Source organism: Equus caballus, chromosome 5 (genome assembly GCF_041296265.1).
Source record: "Equus caballus isolate H_3958 breed thoroughbred chromosome 5, TB-T2T, whole genome shotgun sequence".
Taxonomy (NCBI): domain Eukaryota; kingdom Metazoa; phylum Chordata; class Mammalia; order Perissodactyla; family Equidae; genus Equus; species Equus caballus.
The window spans coordinates 30244404-30266389 of NC_091688.1; the positions used below are offsets into that span (position 1 = coordinate 30244404).

Below are 21986 nucleotides of genomic sequence, written 5' to 3' on the forward strand. Positions count from 1 at the left end.
ACGAAGCTGCTTTAATTTATTCCTCACACGATGTGCTTACTTCTCCGGCCTTTATACTCGGTGCCGCGCGCAGCATCACCACCCACCCGCACCCACCCAGGCATTTCCCTCGCAAGGGGTTAGGGATTACAGGCACCCTAGTAAGCGGGCCACACAAAGGAAAGCTGTGCCAGCGTTGCCCGCGCTTTGTTTTTAAATGTTTATTAATGTAAGCAGGGTGCACGGCCCTAGAGCCTCTGCATGCAAATTCTGTAGAAAGGAATTAACGTCTACACCCTCATATCCGTAGAGAACCTTTCAGAATGGATGTAGGCTGGGCTCATCATTGGGGTCGCTGAGAGGCTTTCTTTGTTAGGGACAAAAGATAAATGCAAACTTTCAATTCTATTAACAATGAGAATTATAAGGAGGATTCTCTTACAGTGACAACACTTGGTCTCAAATCCTCTAAACTCCTCAAAAAAAGACTGACTTCTCTCTCTCTCTCTCGGCCCTACCAGCAAAGGCCACTAGGTAAATTTATTCCTTTGACCTACTGGCAGATTCAACCCAGTCTCAAAACTCGACAAATACAGAACTTCACTCTCACACTTACTGGACCACACTTTCTTAAGGAGAGTCAAACATCTTTGTAAATATCCTCACTTTAAGTTTCCAGAAGCCTCACTGTCAGTTAGGTGGGAAACAGACATCATCTTAGTATTTCAGCTGAGGCAGACGGTGAACAAGTAACTCCAGATTCCAAGGTGAAAACAAAACCCAAGTTTCCTGACTTCCTGGGCTGTACCATATGAACTTGCAAAGGTATAGTGCACTTGCAATCCTGCAGCCGTAAATCTTCAGATTTTCCAAAAGCAATTTCCAGTCTAGAATCCAACAGCTACAAATAGTATGCAAAAGAAACATTATTTGCATTCAGTCATAGAGTCAACAAGGTGGATTAAACTGGGACTGGCCTCCAACTGGCCTTGTAAATGTAATGCTGAAGGCTTTAATTAAAAAAAAAGAAAAAACCAGTGATTTTTTTCCCCTCCCAGTTTGCCATCTCCAATTCAACTTGACTGATGGAGGCAGCTTTACCATCACCATAACCAGTTTTACATGCCTGTCTAGAATAGATATAAGGAGGCACAGAATAAATTAGAACTGCCATAACAAGAAAAAAGAATTTTATCGTATAAATGCTCCACCTGCCTTCTGTCCTATGAAGCCAGACCTTGGCAGGGACCATGTTGGGGCTCATGATCCATGGAATGTGGGGTCAGATTAGCGGCTCTCGAGAGCTGCCCATTCGATGGGTGTGGAAACCCGAGACCAAGAGGTTAAATGGCATTCTCAAAATAACAGACAAACTTGGAGGCAGTCGGCGTTAGGCCTCAGAACTCCTGCCTCTGGGTCCAGTGAACTTTTGTCACAGTCCTCTGTACTTGTTCCATTGTATTCTAGCTATAGAAAACAAGGTGGCTGCTTCCACCCACTCATTCTATTTTAGGCAACATTTCAGATTTTGTTAAGAATAAGGAAACAAAGCATAAAACAGGGAGTTAGGGAACGAAAGCAGCAAAAAAGAGGAGGTAGCCGGGAACCAGCTCGTCCCAGCTCCCAGCAGTGGGACACTCCCAGAAAGAGATGCCTTAGATATGCTTTACTCTGGAAGATGGCTATCCAACAGGAACAAATTTCAATTGCCACAGGACTACCAGATCAAGTTTGAGTAGGGAACAACCATGTGTCTTCCTTAGAGTGTGCAAACTACACCAAAAAAGGAACAAAACAAAAGTTTATGCCAGAACAATCATTCCATGGCCAGGCTGTCCAATACGGTAGACACCATCTACATGCGGCTATTGAGTACTTGAAGTCCAGCTAGTCCAAACTGAAGTCATGCTGTAAATGTGAAACACGCAACGCGTTTCAAAGCCTTAGTACACGCACAGAAAGAAAGTAAAATATCTCATTAATTTTTATGTTGATCACGTTGAAATATTGTAGACATATCTGGACTAAATAAAACGTATTATTAAAATTAATTTTAGCTGTTTCTCTTTTTACTTTTTTTAACGGGCTACTAGAAAATGGAAAGCCTTAAATTAAAAATTATATATGTGTTCACTGAACAGCACTGTTCTGTGGGATTCTCTCCCTACAGTCTAGGATTGAAGGAGCGGGGTGCAGGAGCGTTGGGATGCCTTTTGCTGAGCCCTAGACTTGTCTCTGTCTCATAGAGACAACCATTTAAAGCATTTATAAAAGCAGGGTCAGGAAGCATTTCCGTGAGCCTCGAAACCTCCTGGGCAAGAGCTTGTAGAACACTCAACTTGACAGACGGAGCCAAAGGAATGAGAGGGATGGTCACCACTCTGCCATGTGGTTTCGGAAAAATAACCGTAGTTGCCAGTTTTTGAACACACTCACTGAACTGTGTGCTCTATATTGTCCTGCTTAGTCCTTCCAGCAACCCTACGTGGTATTATTATCTTCACTGTACAGAGGAGGAGACTGAAGCCCTGTTAAATCAAACAACTTACTAATGTTACTCGACAAGCAAGGATTCGAATCGAGGTTGGTTTGCCTCAAAGTCCACACTTTCTCTATCCTACGGGATTGCTATTCAAAAAATTGTCCAATCCTTTTTGCAAAAGTCCTCCTCTCCAGGAACCTGACATCTGAATTCCCTGCAGTAGAGATTCATTCCTTTGACTTACTTTTTTTTTTCTCTTTAAAACACAAATAGCTGTGAAAGAGGTTTTACATAAATCCTGATCATGCACATTTCAATTCTAATAAATTGATCAAAATATTTTTTCTTGATCAAAAAAGACAAAAAATACAGCAGAGCCCTAAACGTGGAGAAGAAACCTCACTGACTGGAGAAAAAGGTTGAAAAAATGGAAGGCTGGGAGTGCTGAAGACAAAACTCACTGTCATCCACAAAATGACCTAAGAATACACCTACTACAACCACTCTGGAAAACAGTGCAGCACTTCCTCAAAATGCTGAACACAGAGTTATCATGATCCAGAATTCCACTCCTAGGTATATATCCAAAGAAATAAAAACAAACGTCCACACAAAACTTGTATGCAAATATTCATAGCAGCAACAACATATGGAAACAACCTAACCGATTAGTGGATAAACAAAATGTGGTATATCCATACAATGGAATATTATCTGCCTCTAAAAAGGAATGAAGTATTGATATATGCCACAGCATAGATGAACTTTAAAAACATTATGCTAAGCGAAAGAAACTAGTAACAAACCATATACCGTATGATTCCATTTATGTGAAATGTCCAGAATAGGTAAATTCATAGTGACAGAGATTAGTGGTTACTAGGATTAGGCAAAGGGAGAAATATAAACTGACTGGTAACGCGTACTGGGTTTTCTGAAGAGTGAGGAAAACACTCTAAATTTAGGTTGTGGTGATGGATGCACAATTTTGTGAATAGGCTGAAACCACTAAACTATACACGTTGAAAGGGTGAATTTCATGGTATTTGAAATATATCTCAAGAAAGCTGTAGAAAAAAGAATAAACTTACTATGTATCAAGACTGTCATTATGACGAAGATAAAAATTTTTCCTAAATAAGGAACATACTAAGAAGACAGGAAGAGGTCAGGGTGCCCTAAACTCACTTTCTGCTTTGAAACTTTGTGAGTGGAATGGATGGGCTTATGCGTTTTCAGAAGGAAAATATTTTTAACTATGATTACATAATATCTCAGTTGCTGATGCTAAGAAAACATCATCGCTAATCCACGCCATTGTAGCTTTTCCAGCGGGTGTTGTCCAGACAGCAGATAATTAAAAACCTTTGTCCTAGCTCTTACCTATTCTTTTTTTTTCCCCCTCTTCTTCCAACCTAGTTCCAGCCTTTTGGCCAGATACGGCTAATTCTCACTTTAAGAGAATGGCGAGAAAAACAAAAGAAAGCAAATCTTAAATTCAGCAATTTTGTCTCTTTTCAGTACAGAATCACAGAGTCTTGAAATTGGCTTGGTCTTTAGAGACCATCTGGTGCAAGCCTCTCTTTTTCATATAAGGAAACAGGGCCAGAAATAATAAAAGCTAAGAGTTATTGACTCTTTACTCTATGCCAGGCACTGTAATTTACATGTATTACCTCACTGAATCCTCACAACAACCCCCTAAAATAGGTACCAGATTATCTCCATTTTATAGATGAAGAAAATGAGGCACAGAGAGGTTTGGTAATTTGAATAAGGTCACACAGCTATAAAGCAGGCGATCTGGAATACAAACCCAGGCAGTCTAGCTTCAGAGACCAAGTCCTTAACCACAACTATTATAGCTTCTCCTAAAATTATTTACCCAATTTGCCTATCATCTTATAACTATTTCCTGGTAGGTCCAGAACTAGTACAGGTATGAGGCATCCATCTCAGTACCCACATAATGACAAAAGTGTCAGTGGAAGATGAGGTTGAATGTATGACCTTAAACCATAAAGGATAAATTTTTCTACCTGTTGCAATCTTGATTTCCACCAACAGTTGAGAGATTGAAACAGAGCTGTCAGAGCTAAGAAAACCTTCTGGGAAGTCACTACTGACCTTATTCTGCCATAAAAGGAGATAGCTTTTATAATCTTATGACAGTCTACACCTGCACTTTTTTTTTTTTTCTGGAAGTCACTCTGCCAAGTTCTAAAAAGTGACATATCTAAGATGCAGATGAGCCCAAAAGACTCGACCAGAGATTCTCTTCATGAGAGACTAGTGACTACCATATTACTTAATTATATACTAGGAGACCCGTTTCCACTATTGGCCTGAAAGAGTTAATACAATGTCATCCTACGAAATGGAACAGGATATGAGTCCTGAGATAATTTATTATAGAAAATACAGCACCTTTTATTTATATAGCCCAGGGAATTCAAAACACTCTGCAAACAACTCATTAATCCTCTGCTTATTTTATTTATCAATTGTTGCATTCCTTAGACCTTGCCACATCGTCTCAGATAAGGGGCAGAGGTGGAGCCAGAATTACTATATTCCTCTAACCCAGGCTGAAAAGGCAATGCAAATGGCCGGGGTGCTCTCAGGGTCATAGGAAACTAAAGAAGAGCTATCTTTGGGAGCTCGACCTAGGACACTGCCTCTATTACGTGGCGGTTTGGGTGAATTTTTTTTCTATAAAAAGGAAAAGGAATAAAAGTATATGTAGGTTTACTTCACCAAGTTCAAAATGTAACAGTAGACATCTAAAAGAAGTTTGAAACCAAAATAATGCCAAGTTTTCCTAAGGCATGCAGGTAAATGATGTCTCGAAAGAAGCCAGGCTTATGCTTTAAATTAAAATGAAAATGCTTTCCTCTTTAAATATGTTCAATATCCAGGTTTGGGTTTGTTTGCTTGTTTAGGCGTATTTTGTAATTTTGCCAACAACAACAACCAAAAGTTCATGGATGTCAGTAGAACACAGGGGCAAAAGCCTGTGAAAAGGCCTGGTCCCCAGCATGGAGCTAACTACACAAGCAAGCAATGCCCCCCTCGGCCGGCTAGCCGGAGTGCAACCTGCCACCCGACCCGGAACGCACAGCCTCCCTGCTCCCGGCTCGCGGCTCCCCACACCCCACACTTCCTGGGTCACAAGTCTCTCTCTGCGTTTTCCTTCTCACGAATCCTCTTCCAGTCTCCTCAGTTTAACCGAAATCTCTCTCATTTCCAATCCTCACAAACACTCCTATCGTTAGAAGAAATGACACCACATTTCCAAAAGTCGTATTCTGGTAGGTATGTCCAAACGGCTCTTCGCAGCCTCCTGCCCACCTTTCAAATGCCAGAATTTGTCTAAACCCACTTCTAAAAATGGAACGCACAAAAGTGACTAGAGAGAAGGGACACATCAGAAGCTCACATCCTGTCTCTCACAGAGTCCTATTACTGTAGGACTATAGCTTATATCCAGATTATAACAAATAACATATAGTCTAACCACATTACTTCTGCCTTAACACGTCGCTGTGCCTGAAAGGCAGCGTTCAAGGACAACTGGCTTGTGCCTTCCCTTCGTTTGCACCCCTTTTCTCTCTCTCAGCCCCTTCCCCCCAAAAGAGAAAGACCAAATCTTGAATCCCCTCATCAGCAAGAAAAAGTTTTTGCATTTGCTTGCTATAGATGAACTTCTAGGAAAAGTCACTCCTGCCACTTCGCCCCCAAAAGGAATCCGATCAGAAGCAGCTCCAAATGGTCTAAAAGTTATTTCACTCCAGTTCTCCGTGCAAGGCTAAGACCATCAGAAGTATTTCCCTGCAATACACGGCCTCCTTCCATAGTGCCCCTGCACCTACATATACAAACACAGACACGTGTGCATGCATGCACGGCGCACGCACACACACACACGCACATTATTCCCCAATGCTATAAAGAGGAGACAAGTAGAAGTCCCAGAATGTAATCGTTCCATTACAAAGAAGTGGCAGGCGAGAATAATACGGGAGGGTGTCAGAAGTGAAATACAGTAGTAGATTTAAAAACAAAAACACAAAACTACAGTTCTGTAATGGGGGTGTTAATTAAACACAGAGAAGAAAGAAAAGAGAGAGAATGAAGGGTGTTAAGGAGGCAAAAAAAATAATTTTTTTAACCTCCTTCAGTGACTTGATTTGAGTTAACTTCAGTACAGATAATACGCAGAGGAAAACGGGCTGAAAAGCGCCACAGATAGCTGCTATGTTTTAAAATTAAAACCGTTCACAACAATTCCAGCTACTCATTGCTATCTATAAATACTCTCCTTAGTAAATGGCACCCAATTTTTTGCGCATGTTTTCCTAATTTTTAAACCTGCATGAGTTTTGACATAAAAGGAAAAAAAAATCAAGAAACATTTAAAAATATATTCAAGGTCTTTTTAAGAAATGCAATATGTTTGACTTTTTTCCCTCTCTTCTATCCCATCAACCCCAATACAACCACATACACACGTATGTAAAACAGCCTATTGCTAATTTGTTAGAAAACAACAAATGGCTTTCAAAAAAAAAAAGAAAAGAAAAAGAAAGTGAGATATTAAATAGTCCAAAACTCTATATTAAAAACCTCTATGTTCCCAGAAGGAGCAAGCAAATAAAAGCCACTTTTGAAAAACACATTGGTGTAGGTCTCGACAGGGTTGTCTTGCTGTTGTTTGAGAGTACCGCTGAGTATTTTGCGGGCATCCTTTTTTCTTAGCATTTATTTAAAAAAGCCAAAAAAAGTATCAAAATAAAAACTTACCCACACTCTGAAGCAAGAAGACACATGGGTTCGTTTTTTTTTTTTTTTTTTCAATATCCCCACAGTAATTTCTGACTTAAATACCCATCAATCAACTGTAATTTAGACGGTGCCGCCTACCTTGGGTGTTGTGCACGTGTGTTTCTCTAAAGTTCCAAAAGGTTGGCAAGACAGTCAACTAGTTTTCCTGCTTATTTCTGAGTTTTCTAAATAATGTCATTGACCAAAAAAAAAAACACAAAAGCAGCAAATGAGTGCAATGAGCAGGCCCCTCTCAGAGTCGTGCCTTTCCTTCCAAAGACTTAGGTGAGCCCCATGTGTGAACTTCGTGAGAGAAGACAGAACGAAGCCCATCCCGCATCAAGGAACCTCGCCAGTGCTGGAGATGGAAGCTCAGAAATACTCATCACATGCGAAGGGGCTTCAGCATACCAGTAGGAAAGTCTCAAAACCACGAAGGAATGTATGTGAACTGAGCATCCTAAGCGATCTTTCCATTAGCTTTGTATCAAGAGGAAAAAAAAAAAGCTCCTACAACTTTACAGATACTTTATGTGTCTCCGACACATCCAGTGCATGGCAGGTCTGCTGGCCCGTCGATTGGGGGTCAGGCAGAGCCTGAGTAATGGAGTAATCATGCTTTAGAATCAAAGGGTTCTTTTCAACACACCACAGTTGTCTCCTACCTTTAACACAGAACACAACATTCCAGAAGAGGTTTCTTCCTTCCCCTTAATCCTTCCAACATACAAGGTGAGGAATAAGGAGGAAAGCTTTTTTCTTTCTTTCTTTCTTTTGTCTTACTTTTACCCATGGGTGCCCTCTCATTCCACAACTCTGCGTGTGTGTGTGTGTGTGTGTGTGTATTTGCCCTTAACACGGGGGCATTGATCCTTATCATTTTCAATATATAGTCCTCAATAAACTATTTTTTTTAAAATAGTCTAGAGACAACACACAAAACCTTAATTTAGATTTTTAAAAATCTCCAAACATTAACGTCATTCAATAGAAAAGGTAAAAAATATAATTTACAGTCCAACAATAAATTCCACCTTCAGAGTATTATTTTGACCAATATAGCTGCTTCCTATCACCATACTTTAGCCAATATGGATAAGGAGCAAACTCTTTAACTCACACCAGAACCGGATCTCTATTCACACCCACCCACTTTGATCTACTGCCTCAGTAGGTTTTAATTAGAAGACTAGAATTAAACACTTTGGCCACAATGTACACTTAAGTGCCCTGACGACCTTTCCTTTCAATAAAAATCTGATAAAGTGTCTTCAAAAATAACCTCTTTAGCGTAGATTATCAAATATGCCTTTATATCCTGATTCTACATTTTACGAATCAAGATCAGCAGGAACGCATACTCGATTAGAAACAAATTCCTACAAATCAAATATTCAAAGTAAATAAGCATCAGAGATCAAGAGAGAAAATGGGAAGGAAAAAAAAGAAGAGAAGAGAAAAAAATATATACACACTTAAGGTTTCCTGCTCTGGGCTAATAGAAAAAAAAAAACTAAAAAGTGTGACAAACTGAAAAAGCTCTTTTGATATTTGTATGCACAATCCATAAATCTCTGAAAAGGTGTCTCACGGCTAAAATAATGCAATTAACAGCTTTGCAATAAGGTTAGGCTTTGGCAAGGCAACCTGGAAGGCTTAGGGTCTCAACATCCCTGGTCAGGTGCTTTGTCTAGGATGTTATGCACAACACAAATAACATCCAACAAAGGAGCCGCGTACTAATTTTCCATACATTTCAAAACCCAAATAATTACATCTTCCATCAACAGCCACATCTTGAAACTATTTATTTTTTTAAAAAGAAACCCAGAGAGCTGGCAAAAAGAAAATCACTCTGTGTGCCCTCTTCCCCCCACCCCCTTTTTTTATGTGTAACTATCAATGTATATCAACCGGGCATGCAATCATATTTATTGTCACTTTCATTCATGTCATGCCCTTGCTTATATGGTTTAGATATGAATTATTGACTGTTACACTCCTTGTTGTAAAAAATAAATAAATAAATAGGATGGCAGGTACTTCACACTGCTCTCAAGCGAGCGAGCAAGTCAGAGGCCAGCAGAAGCTCCCGCATTATATAACCACCCCTCGTTCCTCAGCTTTATGCCCTGGTTTCAGATTGCCTTCTCAACTCTTTCTTTTTACAAGGGAGAGATTCACCCACTTTGGAAAATTAAGGATTAAAATAAACAAACAAGAGGATGTTGCTAACTGTCCTTCCCGGAGCATCTGTTGTTTAAGAATACCTCTGATTGATGACTGCTATTTTTTAATTGTTGCTTTAAAATTTAAATGCCCTCCTGGGATGTGTTATAAGTGTGTTAGTCCATGATATGAGGTCTAGAAAGTAGAAAAACAACAGAATGAGTGATCTCATGGCATGATATTCTCTTAAATCCAACGATTCTCCCTGGTATAAAATCACAGGGCACTCGAACACCAATAACCTGATGTTGTATGGCGCATTCACAAAGGTATTTGACAGCACTCTGCTGAGAACCCCTAGCCTGCTGCTTCGCGTGATTACAAGAAAAAAAGAAAAAGAAACTTTAAACAGTTTAGCCCTCATGCCCAAACTCCCAAAAAATAGGCTTTTAAATATGGGCCAAAATATACTCCTTCAGGAAATGGACTTTTACTTTCATATTTTTTCCCCCAAAGGCACATTATTCTACAAATCTCCTTTCAGAACCTATATTTTAGCCCCAGTTTCAAAGAGGCCAGGAAGAGAGTTAAAGAGAATAAACCAGTAATGCTTGACAATAGCTGTCAAGAAAACTTGGTGCTTTCTTTTACAGGAAGCAGGGCCACTCGGACTTCCTATTGGAATATGAGATCAATCTTGAGAGGACTTCTATTCTGAAATTTTAATATTTAAATAATGGGTTCAGTGAGTCAATGGGCCAAAGAAAATGCCCAAATGTTGGAATCTCATTCCTACCTGTTTTTTCTTTGATTTCACACAAGACATTGAACAAGGCAGGCTTCATTCTGTGGCAGTTTAAAGCATGTTTTCTGCAAGAAAGAAATAACAACATAATAGCTTAGGTGGACTTTCAAGATCAAACTGCTGATAATGCACAGGGGAACAAAATGTGAACATTTAGCCAAAATTATATATCAAGCATAACTCTGTGGCATGCTTCAACTGTTTTATGACTTAATATATGGAGTCCCACCATAGAAAAAGAAATAATGTTAATTAGCAGGGAGAGAGTAGGGACTCAACTACAGAACAGAACTAACCTAAATTATGCCTGTTTAGGCAGAGGTTTTTTTTTTTTTAAGTAGTTTAATCAAAGTGAAATTCTTAAACCAATAATCCTATCCGGGGCAATAAATAAAGCAAAGCCAAACGCACGGGTTAACAGTTTTGTATAAACTATGCAACCAACACAGCCTAGGAGCTGTCTGCCTCTTGGTCTGTGTGTGTGTTTTCAAATTTAATTCATCCATGTGTTCGAATTCATTCCGCAGATGCCCCTGTATTCTCATAAACACAAGATGCTTGAAAGGTCTTCTGAGTAGAACTGTCAATTTATAAAATTTCAGTCCCAAGTTAAAGAGTATGGAAATGCATTGCCAGGGGGCAAACATACCCATATGGGGAATAAATTCATTTCTCTGTGTTCACATTATGCCTCTCGTGCACACACCGCTTATTTGCAGGTGTTGAAATTCAATTATTTACAATTAGGACCTTGTACCCATTGGGGAAAAAATAAATACAATCCTGCCTTTTGGATTAGTGATTTACGTGGCTGTAGTGTGTGTCTGAATTCAGAATGCACTTGAGAAACAAAACAATACCTTTCCCTTTATTTTACTATGGAAGCACTTAGCAGGAGGATACTGTTTTGGAAACAAAATACTGATCATATCAGCTATTAGTTAAGGGAATTCTGTTTACCAACTAAAATTAATGTGTAAAGATAAATGGAGACCTCTGGCACAGGCAATTCTTTCTTAATCCCTTTGAAAGTTAAAAAATGGACACACATCCTCATGAAAAACAGAAACGAGAAGCATGCTTTATATACTGTACAGCAGAGGAGTAATAAGCTCAAAATCCAAGAGTATCAAAATAAACACATACATCCTGTCTAAAATACTAATGGTTTACTTTGTAAATAATAAATGTACATTATGAAGGTGTGACTAAGAAAAGGAAAAAGATGCAGTATTTGCTAAGTAGAGTTACATTGTTTAACCAAAAAGAAAGCTTAGTGGTGATTTAGTTCTCCTGCGGGGTGAGAATAAGGTGGAAAAGACTTCAACGTATCAAAGCCTTCTTTGGGGGCCTTTTAAAACAGTTTTCAATAATTGTCTTCTTAGATACAGGCCCAAGTGCAAAAAAATACAAATAAAAATAAATGCAAACTCTACACGGTTTTTTTCAGAAATACCGCATTTCCACAGCACATCAATGATGGTACAGGGAGAGAACAGAAAATTTCCCTATCCCAGAATTGTATCTGATCTCTAGGCCATTAAAAGGGGGACCCACCAAGCCACGGTTGTCCTCAGTTTTACCAAGAAGGAGCGGCACTAAACATCAGGAAAGTGGTGCGTCTCCAATCTTCCCGGCCCCTTCCACTTCACAAACTTGTTATTAAACCAGTTAATTGCTATGCCTGCGTTTATTTTTCTGGAACAATGTAATGGAGAAATTTGTTCCAATTCAAACTCAGATTAACAGTGGGAAATCTCCCACTTCCCATACCTATTAGCTTTTCTTCGGATAATAAAATTCAAAAAGAACACCAATTAATTTTTGCCAACTTTCCTCTATTTTAAAAAATTTAGAATAGTTCCAGTCTTTGAGCATTCCAAGTTTTCAAGCCCCCATAAACCTCAACACTTTTGAGTTTACATGTTGCATGTGCTTGCAGCTAAAATAAGAGTGTAATTCATAACATTCATGCTTTTAACTGCTTATTTTCTCACCTCAAATTCCTATTTCCCTTAGACAAAAATATATATATAATGATGTGTTTTCCATACAACTAAGTCATTTGAGGTAAAAGAATTGTGTATCTATGTTTAAAAAACCAACTACTTCTGAGATTTCACAAAGCTGGGTAATTGTATAGACATATGTGATCATTAGATTTTTAAAATTCTTCCTTTCGAGATGGGCCTTGGGCAAGCTGTTAGTGGGTTGCCATTTAGTTTATGTTTTATTTTGAAAGACAATTGACGGTAAAATTCTAGAGTAAAGAACTATATACCTGGCAGTGGATTAAGTTGAGAAGCCACACAGCTTCTTTATTATGTTTCCTTAGTGAAGATCATCATGTCCTATAGGGTTGAAACATATAAAATGCACACATCCCTTCATTTCTATTTAGTTGCCTTCTAAGTGGTCCTGGAAGAAGCATGGGAAAAAGAGCATGCTTGATTTTTACCCCCCACCCCTTTTTAAAGGACCAGACATTCTGTGCCACGGAAGGTTAGTAAACAGACCCAAATTAACAGACAATAAAGTTAAACTACATATCTGAGTCTCTTAAAACTGACAAATATGTCTAAAAGCAAAATTCTCTTGTCTTTCCATCAGCTTTTTTTGAAAACAGAATTAAATGAATGCAAAATATTTCCTGAATAGCTGACAACTACTGACAAAGAATTGCCCTTTTCTCTTTTTTTTTTTTTTTAAGTAGGGGGAGAAAGGGGAAAAGATAAAAATTAATTTTGGAGGGATATGTCAGGAAAGAAAATCAAGTCTCTGAATTAGGTAGGGAGTCAATTAAAATTGCAAATAAAGTGTTCTTGGGACATTTTATTTTGTAAGGTTACGGAGTCCCTCAACAAGAAGGCAGGGAATGCTGTTCAAAACTTGACAATTCTGCTCTCTCTGATACTTTTTTAAAGCAGTAAAAAAAAGTGCCGAGGGCCGCTTTTGGATCAGTTGGCAGGATTTTCGTCGTGCCTGAGTGTTCGTGTGGATATATATGACTACCTCTATATTCACTCACACACACACAATATATACATATACACACACAGCCACATCATGGCATGGGCGATTACACTTTCGATAACAACGCTCCTTCAAATTTTACTCCTCCGCCATATAGTTGGTCGTCAAAATGGGAAAAGAAATAACCTTTAAAAAGAAAGCGCTGTGGTGATTCGGTTCCCATTGTTTCCCCCAGCGAGAGGGAGAAAAACAAAAAAACCCCAAGAAAGGAAAAGAAAAGCTTCCATCTCACCTGGCCTGCGCCTCATCCAAACTCTGGTCTGTGATGGTCATAATTTGCTGTAAAATGTCTCCAATGTCCTGCTTCCTCCCGCCCTCCCCCTCGGTCCCTGCGGCCCCATCCTGCAAGTGCTGGGACAGGCCGGGGTGTCCGGCCATCCCGACCCCAGCATGGGAATGCATCAGCCTGGGCTGCTCGTCCATCTCCAAAGGCAACGGCAGCCCCCGGCTCTTCCTCTTCTGCTCCTCGGCTCGGCTCCTGGGAAGCACCAAGGCTTTTTATCCTTCAAGCTGTCTTCAAATCCTTTTCAGGATAAACAGGGAAGGGGGGAAAAAAGAAGACCAAAAGAAAAAAAAATCCCTTTGCCTCTTCAGAGGATGGTGGGAGGATGGGGAGTGGGGAGGGGGAGGGGGGCGTGAAGGGGTTGCGGGGTGAGGGTGGGGATAAGGGCTGGTGGAGAAGGGTGTTGACTCCAAAAAGCAAGAAAAATAAACCACCTTCCCACTTGACGAAAAGAAATCAGAGCTGGCTTTTGGTTTTTCAGTCCCGTCTCCTTTGCAAGGCAGAAATGGGCTCCCGGCGCTTAAATCTGTGGCTTAATCCTTTTGCAAATATGCATTGATCGGGAGAAAGGAGAGGAAGGCAGGGGGATTGCAATGCAAACTTTCCCCCCCACCCCCCGCTGCCCCCCACCCCCACTCCGGGCCAGAGTGATCTCAAAGGGGGTGGGCTGTTGCAAAAGCCAGATCTCCCCCAGCCGCGGCGGCAGGCAGAGCACAGGCTCTCTCCTCCTCCGTGTCTCTGCAAACTCCAGCAGCCCCGTCAGCCTCCTGCTTTTGTTTAGCTCAGGCTCAGGACTCCAGAAACATATACAGAAAAACCACAGCCTGAGAGGAGGAGGAGGAGAAGGAGGAGGAGGACGAGAAGGAGGAGAGGGGAGGAGGCAGAGGAAAGGGAGGAGGGGGCGGGGAAGCCAGGAGGCGGGGGAGAGAAGGAGGGAGGAGGGCTCCTGGAGCCCCGCCCCACTCCCCTGATTGGCCATCAGAGAAAAGACGGCCCCTCCTCCCCCTACTTTCCTCCCTGCACCTCCTCCTCGGCCTCCTTCAGCTCCTCCTCGCCCGGCGCCCTGTCAATCAGAGTTCAGAGGTGGGCTGGGAAGGAGGCCGAGCTAATACCCAGTCTCCAGTCCTTAAAGGAGCAATGGTACCGTAGTTCCAGCTCAATTAGTCAGTTCCCACTTTTCTTCCTGCCTCACTTAGGCTCCGTCCTTGAGGACAACGTGGCTCCACTTATACGCAAACGTATGGAATTAACACGAAAGAAGACAGACGGTGTGGGTCTCTCCCCCACCCTTGTTTTCCTTTTGCTGTAACATTGCCATTTAAAACTTGGATCTTTTTAAATCCTTAGACTTCAGGCAAACTGTTGAGAGCAAAGGTTTGTCAGCACGAAGTAGTTATGAAACACAATCGAGCTGCTAATATAATTAATAATGATCTCTAATAAACCGCAAATATAATAATAGATTTAAAAAAATCACAGTAGAGTTAAAGGAAATACCGAATTGTGACATTTGGTTTCATGAGAACTAAATTATGGACTATGAGACTAAATAATGCTGAAAAAAAAGATTAATAAATAAATTCACCAAATGAAACTAATTCAACATATCTCTCCCTTCCCCTTGAGGGAAATTAGTTATTTGGCTTAAATGCTTAATAAAGAAATGCATTATCGCAGTCTGGTTCTAGTTTTTAATATAGTCTAATAAGCATTATTAACTGGGATAAGAAGAGAACTGACATTTATTGAATGCCTACTATGCACCAAGTAATTTACATGAGTTATTTTATTTAATCCCCAACACATCTCTGTGAGTTACGGATTATTATTTCCATTTTACAAAGAGGGAACTCAGAAAGGTTAAATAACTTGCCCACGGTCCCACAGTTATTAAGTGTCAAAGCTGGAATTCAAACTCAAGTGTGGCTCTTTCCAAAAGCCTGGTGTTTCAGCTTTACAGCCTGCTTCCATCCAACAGAAACGTGTGAATAGGGTAAAAATTAGTTATGTCTTTACTGCCCATTTTGTTTGAAAAGAGACTGAAGGTGCCTGAAACGATACATATTCAAATGGCATGACTCAAATTGAAAGTGGGTAAGAAAAAAGGAAAAAAAATAAGTATATAGGATTAAGGAAAAAAGCTAATGAGAAACTCATGGCTAAAGGCCAATACTATCGCTCCAAGTAGACCATAAATTTGCCTCCAATCGTTTCATCAGGCAAGGTGAGAGGGGAACTCTGGCTGGGTACACAGTCACAATAGCCATAAGACAGAATAACAGATGAATTACTTGGAAAAAGCACAGAATAATTTGGAATATAAAATATTTGGTGTAGGGGCCAGCCCGGTGGCGCAGCAGCTAACTGCGCACATTCCGTTTCTCAGCGGCCTGGGGTTCACCGGGTCGGATCCCGGGTGCGGACATGGCACCGCTTGTCAAAAGGTATGCTGTGGTAGGCGTCCCAGGTATAAAGTAGAGGAAGATGGGCATGGATGTTAGCTCAGGGCCAGTCTTCCTCAGCAAAAAGAGGAAGATTGTCAGTAGTTAGCTCAGGGCTAATCTTCCTCAGAAAAAAAAAAAAAAAAAAAATCAGTGCAGCCAGTTGTCTTCCTGAATGGGTTTATAGCCAAGGGAAATGCTCTGAACCACTGCAAGCTTCAGTGCTCTCATTCTGCAAAATGGAAGGTGGCCTTGCCGGGTGCTTTGAGATCCTCAAACAAAATGTTATTCTTTTCATCAGTCCGATCCCCTTCCCAATAGTTAGAAAACACAAGTTTGGCAGAATAAAGGGCTCTTACTAAAGGATGTCAAAGTAGTGCTTAACAAGCTGCTTGGCACTTATTGGCACAAGGGCATGCTATAGGGAGCATTAATTGTAATTACGATGTCGTATTACTTAATAACAACTATTTTATTCATACATACCCAGGCTTACTGTTTTTTTTAAATCAACACTAATAAAAAAGTGAGCACAAAACTATATCTTCAAATCACATATCAATCACACTGAGTGTGAGTTAGCATACTTCTTACAATGATGAAATTATCACATCTTAAAGCATGAAAAGAAGTTACCCCAGAGGCTGTAAGAAATCATTTTGTAAGTAATTCTAACTGAAAATCTAGTGGAAGGTTGCCAGGCAAAGTATTGGAAAAAGTACCATCAATACCAGAAGGTCATTGTCATCTAGGAACATTTTAGTAGGGAAATAAGAAATCTACACAACAATAATGCTGAGGAAAGTTAAGGATGGGGAATTATATTCAAGATGTTTTATTAATTTGATCACCACAGTTGTCTAGCCCCAGTACGTATGCTTTTAATTATTACCCTGTAGCGTTGCCAAAATGTATTTCAATATATAGTAAATGCTGTAGAAAAGATACCATGCCTTAGACATCTTATAAGGGCTGAGAAAAGAAGGCAACCCAGTTACCGTGATTAAAAGGAGACTTTGCGGCGGGTCTGAAGGATGAGCTGGATCTGGAAGACAGGGTTAGTGAATTTGACAGGAGGACGGGGTATCTCTTCAGGCTTAATGGAAATGGTGTTAGAAAGGCGTGATCGTGAGGACTTGGAACAGCACCATTTGATCTTTATTTGGCATACGCTTGGAAGCCACTAAGGGAAGCTGTTTGTTTTAAACAGGGGAACAGAAAAGTGTGTTTCACGAAGAATTCTTTTGGTTACCTAACACAAAATCTTCTGAGAAGATGAAATAAGGCAGTTGAATTAGGAAGGTGGCAGTAGAAATGGAAAAGAGAGGACGAATATGAGGAATGTTCTCAAGGAACAGCCAATAGAACTTAATAATTGATTTTATATAGGTGGGAAGGATAAAGAAAATGTTTTCAAGCTTGGGCGAGAAGAATGCACTGGCATAACAGAATAATAATTATAGCTATAGACACAATTCGCTGAGTGCTGATTACGTTTCAGGCACTGTGTGTACATTACCACTTAATTTTAAGAATTTGACACAATTTTAACAACTTCCTTGTGAGATTATAATCTCCATTTTGTAGATGAAGAAACCAAGGTTCATAGAAGTTGAATTACTTGAGAAAGTATGGATTAAAAACCTCTCTTATTTTTCATACAGTACAGAGAATAAAGAACTTCAGAGAAAAACTACAGTAGGTGAAAGTGAATAAAAATTAGAATCTTCTTGTATTTGCATTAAGGAACTTCTAAAAGTAGATTCTGAGGAGAAATTTACAAATACAATTTCCATACCTTCTGGGTTGGGCCAAGGGATGGTTAATGCTCTTTTGTACTTTCCATATCTCAGCAGAGCTTTAATTCTAACAGATATTTGACAAATATGTGTTGAAAGAATGAATGATGCTGGTAATCACACTGCATTTCTTGAGAATAATAACTGAAGTCAGCTGAATCATGTTTAAGGACATGAGTCACTATCAAAATTTAAGGAACTAGCAAAGTAGTTCTCAATCTGACTTTATTTTAATATCTACAAAGTCGCCTCACCATGTTTTCTTCTATGTCAAGATTTAGTTTACTCTTAGGGTTCTCTTTCAGACCTCATTAGAAGCCCACCAGTACATATTCTCATCTTTATTAAGGGATAAAGAGCAGGGTGCAAGGGGAATGTGCAAGGATTCTGGTCCATTCCCCAACAGACAAAATGGTCCTTGGCGTGGTCACAGAAATAAATTCACTACCACATGCTCTTGTATCATCTAAGCAGACACTCATCTATGTATCTTCATGACTACATTTGAATTAGCTTCTAGATTTCTGTTACCCTTCTACTTTTATGGGAAAAGAAATTCTCCTCTGCCCAAGAGTGTCACAACCAGAGTTAGTGACCAAAGACAACACTTGAGGCACTTGATGGCATCTATTCCTCTGCCCGGGGATTCTTGCCTTTCTCTTTCAGCTATTTTCTTAGCCCTTGCTCTTTGCTTTTCTTCAGTTTTTCCACTCCCTTTTCCACCTGCATTCCTCTTGCTCTTCCTTTTCTTTTGTCCAATCTCCTCTGTCCTACTCACAGAGGTCTCCCCTCCCAGCTTGATCCTGTTTCCTTGCCTCCCTGGGCAGCCCTGGAGCAGTGCTGGCATCACTACTCTGCATGGAGCATGGAAGTCGGATGTCAGAGCAGGGAAAGCCTTGAGAGGAGATTCTTAACCCAAGGTCCATGAATGAGCTTCAAGAGTTTCATGGACCCTGGGAAATCATATACAATATTTGGTGGTATATAATACTTTACATTATTCTTTCATGTTTATCAGACTCTGGAGGCATTTCAAGACCCAAAAAAGGTACTGTCTACCAGCCTTGATTTATCATGTAAAGTAAATGGTACTACTTTACACTGCATTGGTCTGGGGGAAACCAGATGGCTCTTGGCAGATGAGGTTTTTCTAGGAAATATCTGCCTCTATTTCATAAATAGAGCAAGTTACCAGATTGTCAACAGCCCATTAGTATTGGCTATTGAATTATAGTCAATCTAATATCAATATCAGGGCTAAAGAGCCACCAGTACCAACCCTTGAAAGCAAATCAAAAGGCAGGGAGGGAGTGGGGTTCTGTGGTGGAACACCGACATTGTATCGTTCCAGGCACTGGGAGCGTAGTGGCAATAAGACAAGCTGGAGCCCCTGATTTTATGGAGCTTACATTCTCATGTAGGAGATAAACAATAAGCAATAAAGAAATATAGAAGCTCAGAGACTCATAAATGCTGTGAATAAAACAGGGTAATGTGACATGGAGTTGGGGAGGCAACATCAAATAGGGTAGTCAAATAGGGATTTCTCAGAAGTTGACATTTGGGGTTGGTCTTGAGTGATGAGAAGCTCAATATGGGTCTATCCTGGGATACAGCAATTAGAGGAGTGGGGTAGACGTGAGGAAATGACCTAGGCAAAGGGCTTGAGATGGATTTGAATTTGAAGGAAAGCAAACCAGAGAGACTGCAGCATAATAAGCAAGAAAAAAAGTATACAAAGATGAAATCAGAGAGGGAGACAGAAACCAGATAACGTAGGGACTTTTAGGCCGTGATAAGGACTTTGGGTTTTATACTAACTATATTTGAAATTCACTGCAGCATGTAAAGCAGAGGAGTGACATTGAACATTGATTCAACAAATATTTTTTGACAACATGCTATATACCAGGCACTTCCTGGTCAATACACCAGCAGTGAATATGCCAGGCACGGTCTCTGCTCTCATGGAACGTACATTCTAGTGCAACAAATGAATGAATGCAGCCACAAGCAAACATCAGGGAGTGATAAGTTTTATAGAGAAGATGAAGTGGAAAGGAGTGGTAGAAAGTGACCTAGGAGCTACTTTGGATTGACCGGTCATGGAGGACATACTGATTATTTTTTTTTATCCCTTCTTTTGTCTTCTTCATCTATGAATGGGAGAGGCTAGTAGAGAAGTGGGAAGACCCCGGACTTCTCATTTGAGAAGACCAACCTGTGTTGGGGATGCTAGGATGAACTCTGGCAAGGTTGACAGTATAACAAAAAGTCCTGACATAGGAACTCAAATATTTATTATCTATGGTCAGAGTGCAGAAAAAATAATCAGTTGCACAGCAACTACCACCAGAGTCCTAGAGGAGGGACATTTAAGCTCCGACATGAATGGTAAGGAATAAGCCATGTGAAGCCAGGCCAATATAATGGCTCTAAGTGAGGACCGAATATGCCTAAAATGGTTGAGAGACAAGAACAAAAGCCAAAGTGGCCAGACGGGGAGGTAGTATAAAATTGAAGTCTAAAAGTAAGTTTAAGATTAACAAAAAGAGAAGGCGTTGGAGGGTTTTAAACAGGATGTTTTCGTCTGTTTGGGCTGCTATAACAAAATACCATAGACTGAGTGGCTTATAAATAACATTAATTTATTTCTCACAGTTCTGGAGCTGAAAGTCCAAGGTCAAGGCACCAGCTGATTTTGTGTCTTGTGAGCACTTGCTTCCTGGTTCCTAGACAGCCATCTTCCTGCTATACCTTCACAAGGTGGAAGGGGCGAGGGAGCTCTGTGGAGTCTCATAAGAGCACTAATCTCATTCATGAGGGTTCTACCCTCGTGACCTAAGCTCCTTCCAAAGGCTCCATCTCAAAATGCCATCCCATTGGGTATTGGGTTTCAACATATGAATTTTGGAGGTACATACACATTCAATCTCTAGCACAGGAGAACAACATCCTCTGACTTTTGTTCTAAAAGTGTTATTTTCCTCCATGCAGAGAATGGATCGCCAGGGGCGGGAGTGGGGACAAGTGGAAGCAGGAAGAATGTTTAAGGAAGTATTTCAGTAGCTTAGGCCAGAAATGATGGCACTTGGACAAGTACAACAGTACTGGACATGGTTCAAAATGATTAGAATCGGGATCTTTCTTAGAGGTAAAGTCAGCGAAACTCACTAGAGGCTGGGATGTGTATGGAGGAGGGGGACAAGGAATCAGAACTCATGTCTGGATTTTGTTTTGACCAATTAAATAAGTGGTGGTGCCACTTACTGAGATGGAGAATGCATCCCCTGTGACGTAAATATTATCATTCCCATTTTACAGATGAGGAGACTAAGGTTCAACAAATATCATTCCAAAATATATACTTTATCCACCACGGCATCTTTACCAGGAATGAGGATTACCCAGATTTGATTGATCATTTAGGAAAAAGAACATATATGACAAAATCAAGGCAAGTAGTCTCACAGTGTATGTATAGTGTGTGTGTGTGTGCACATGTGTGCATGAGTACCTACATGTATGTGTGTGTTCTAATAATCTTGCTGAGAAAGGCGTCAGAGGCAATTCTCTTATTTTTTTTTTAATCCCTTCTTTTGTCTTCTTCATCTGTGAAAGGGAGAGACTAGTAGAGAAGTGGGAAGACCCCGGACTTCTCATTTGAGAAGACCAGCCTGTGCTGGGGATGCTAGGAAGAACTCTGGCAAGGTTGACAGTATAACAAAAAGTCCTGACATAGGAACTCAAATATTTTTTATCTATGGTCAGAGTGCAGAAAAAATAATCAGTTGCACAGCAACTACCACCAGAGTCCTAGGCACAAATGTCAGATGATCCCAGGGTTTAGAGGTCAGGCAGACTCTGGCTTTGGAACTCAACAGCTTTGTGACCTTGGCCAAGTAAGTTATCCAAAGCTTCATTTCTACAACTTTAAAAATTGCGGTTAGGTTGAAATCAGATCATGATAAATGTTCAGCATTTAGTATAGTGCCTGACGGAGAATAGATGCTCAATAAGTGACTAATTTTTTAATTCTTACTGTTGTGCTTGGGTGGTTTCTCCTAGAGTCATCTCATTTTCCTTCCCTGTCTTGGAGGCCACTAATAATATCATGCTTTCCTCCGTCACTTTTAAATCTCACAGCCCTTCCAAATAGTGACTTGCCTGA

At 40.3% G+C, this 21986-nt stretch overlaps 1 protein-coding gene across 7 annotated transcripts in view; it reads right to left on the minus strand.

Moving 5' to 3' along the window:
* Positions 1-14548, minus strand: part of PBX1 (PBX homeobox 1) — a 308294-nt gene extending 293746 nt beyond the window's left edge. Inside the window, exons 1-3 of one of the 7 annotated variants that reach the window (XM_070267899.1) lie at positions 14010-14392; positions 13525-13815; positions 10251-10324 (exon numbers count right to left, since the gene is read on the minus strand). In XM_070267899.1, the coding sequence (XP_070124000.1) occupies positions 10251-10324; positions 13525-13715 (265 nt within the window). In that variant the 5' untranslated portion in view covers positions 13716-13815; positions 14010-14392. Of the gene's footprint in view, positions 1-10250; positions 10325-13524 lie in introns of all 7 variants that reach the window. The other 6 variants (XM_001493240.6, XM_070267901.1, XM_070267902.1 and 3 more) reach the window with 6 other exon arrangements.
* Between the last annotated feature and the right edge of the window lie 7438 nt (positions 14549-21986).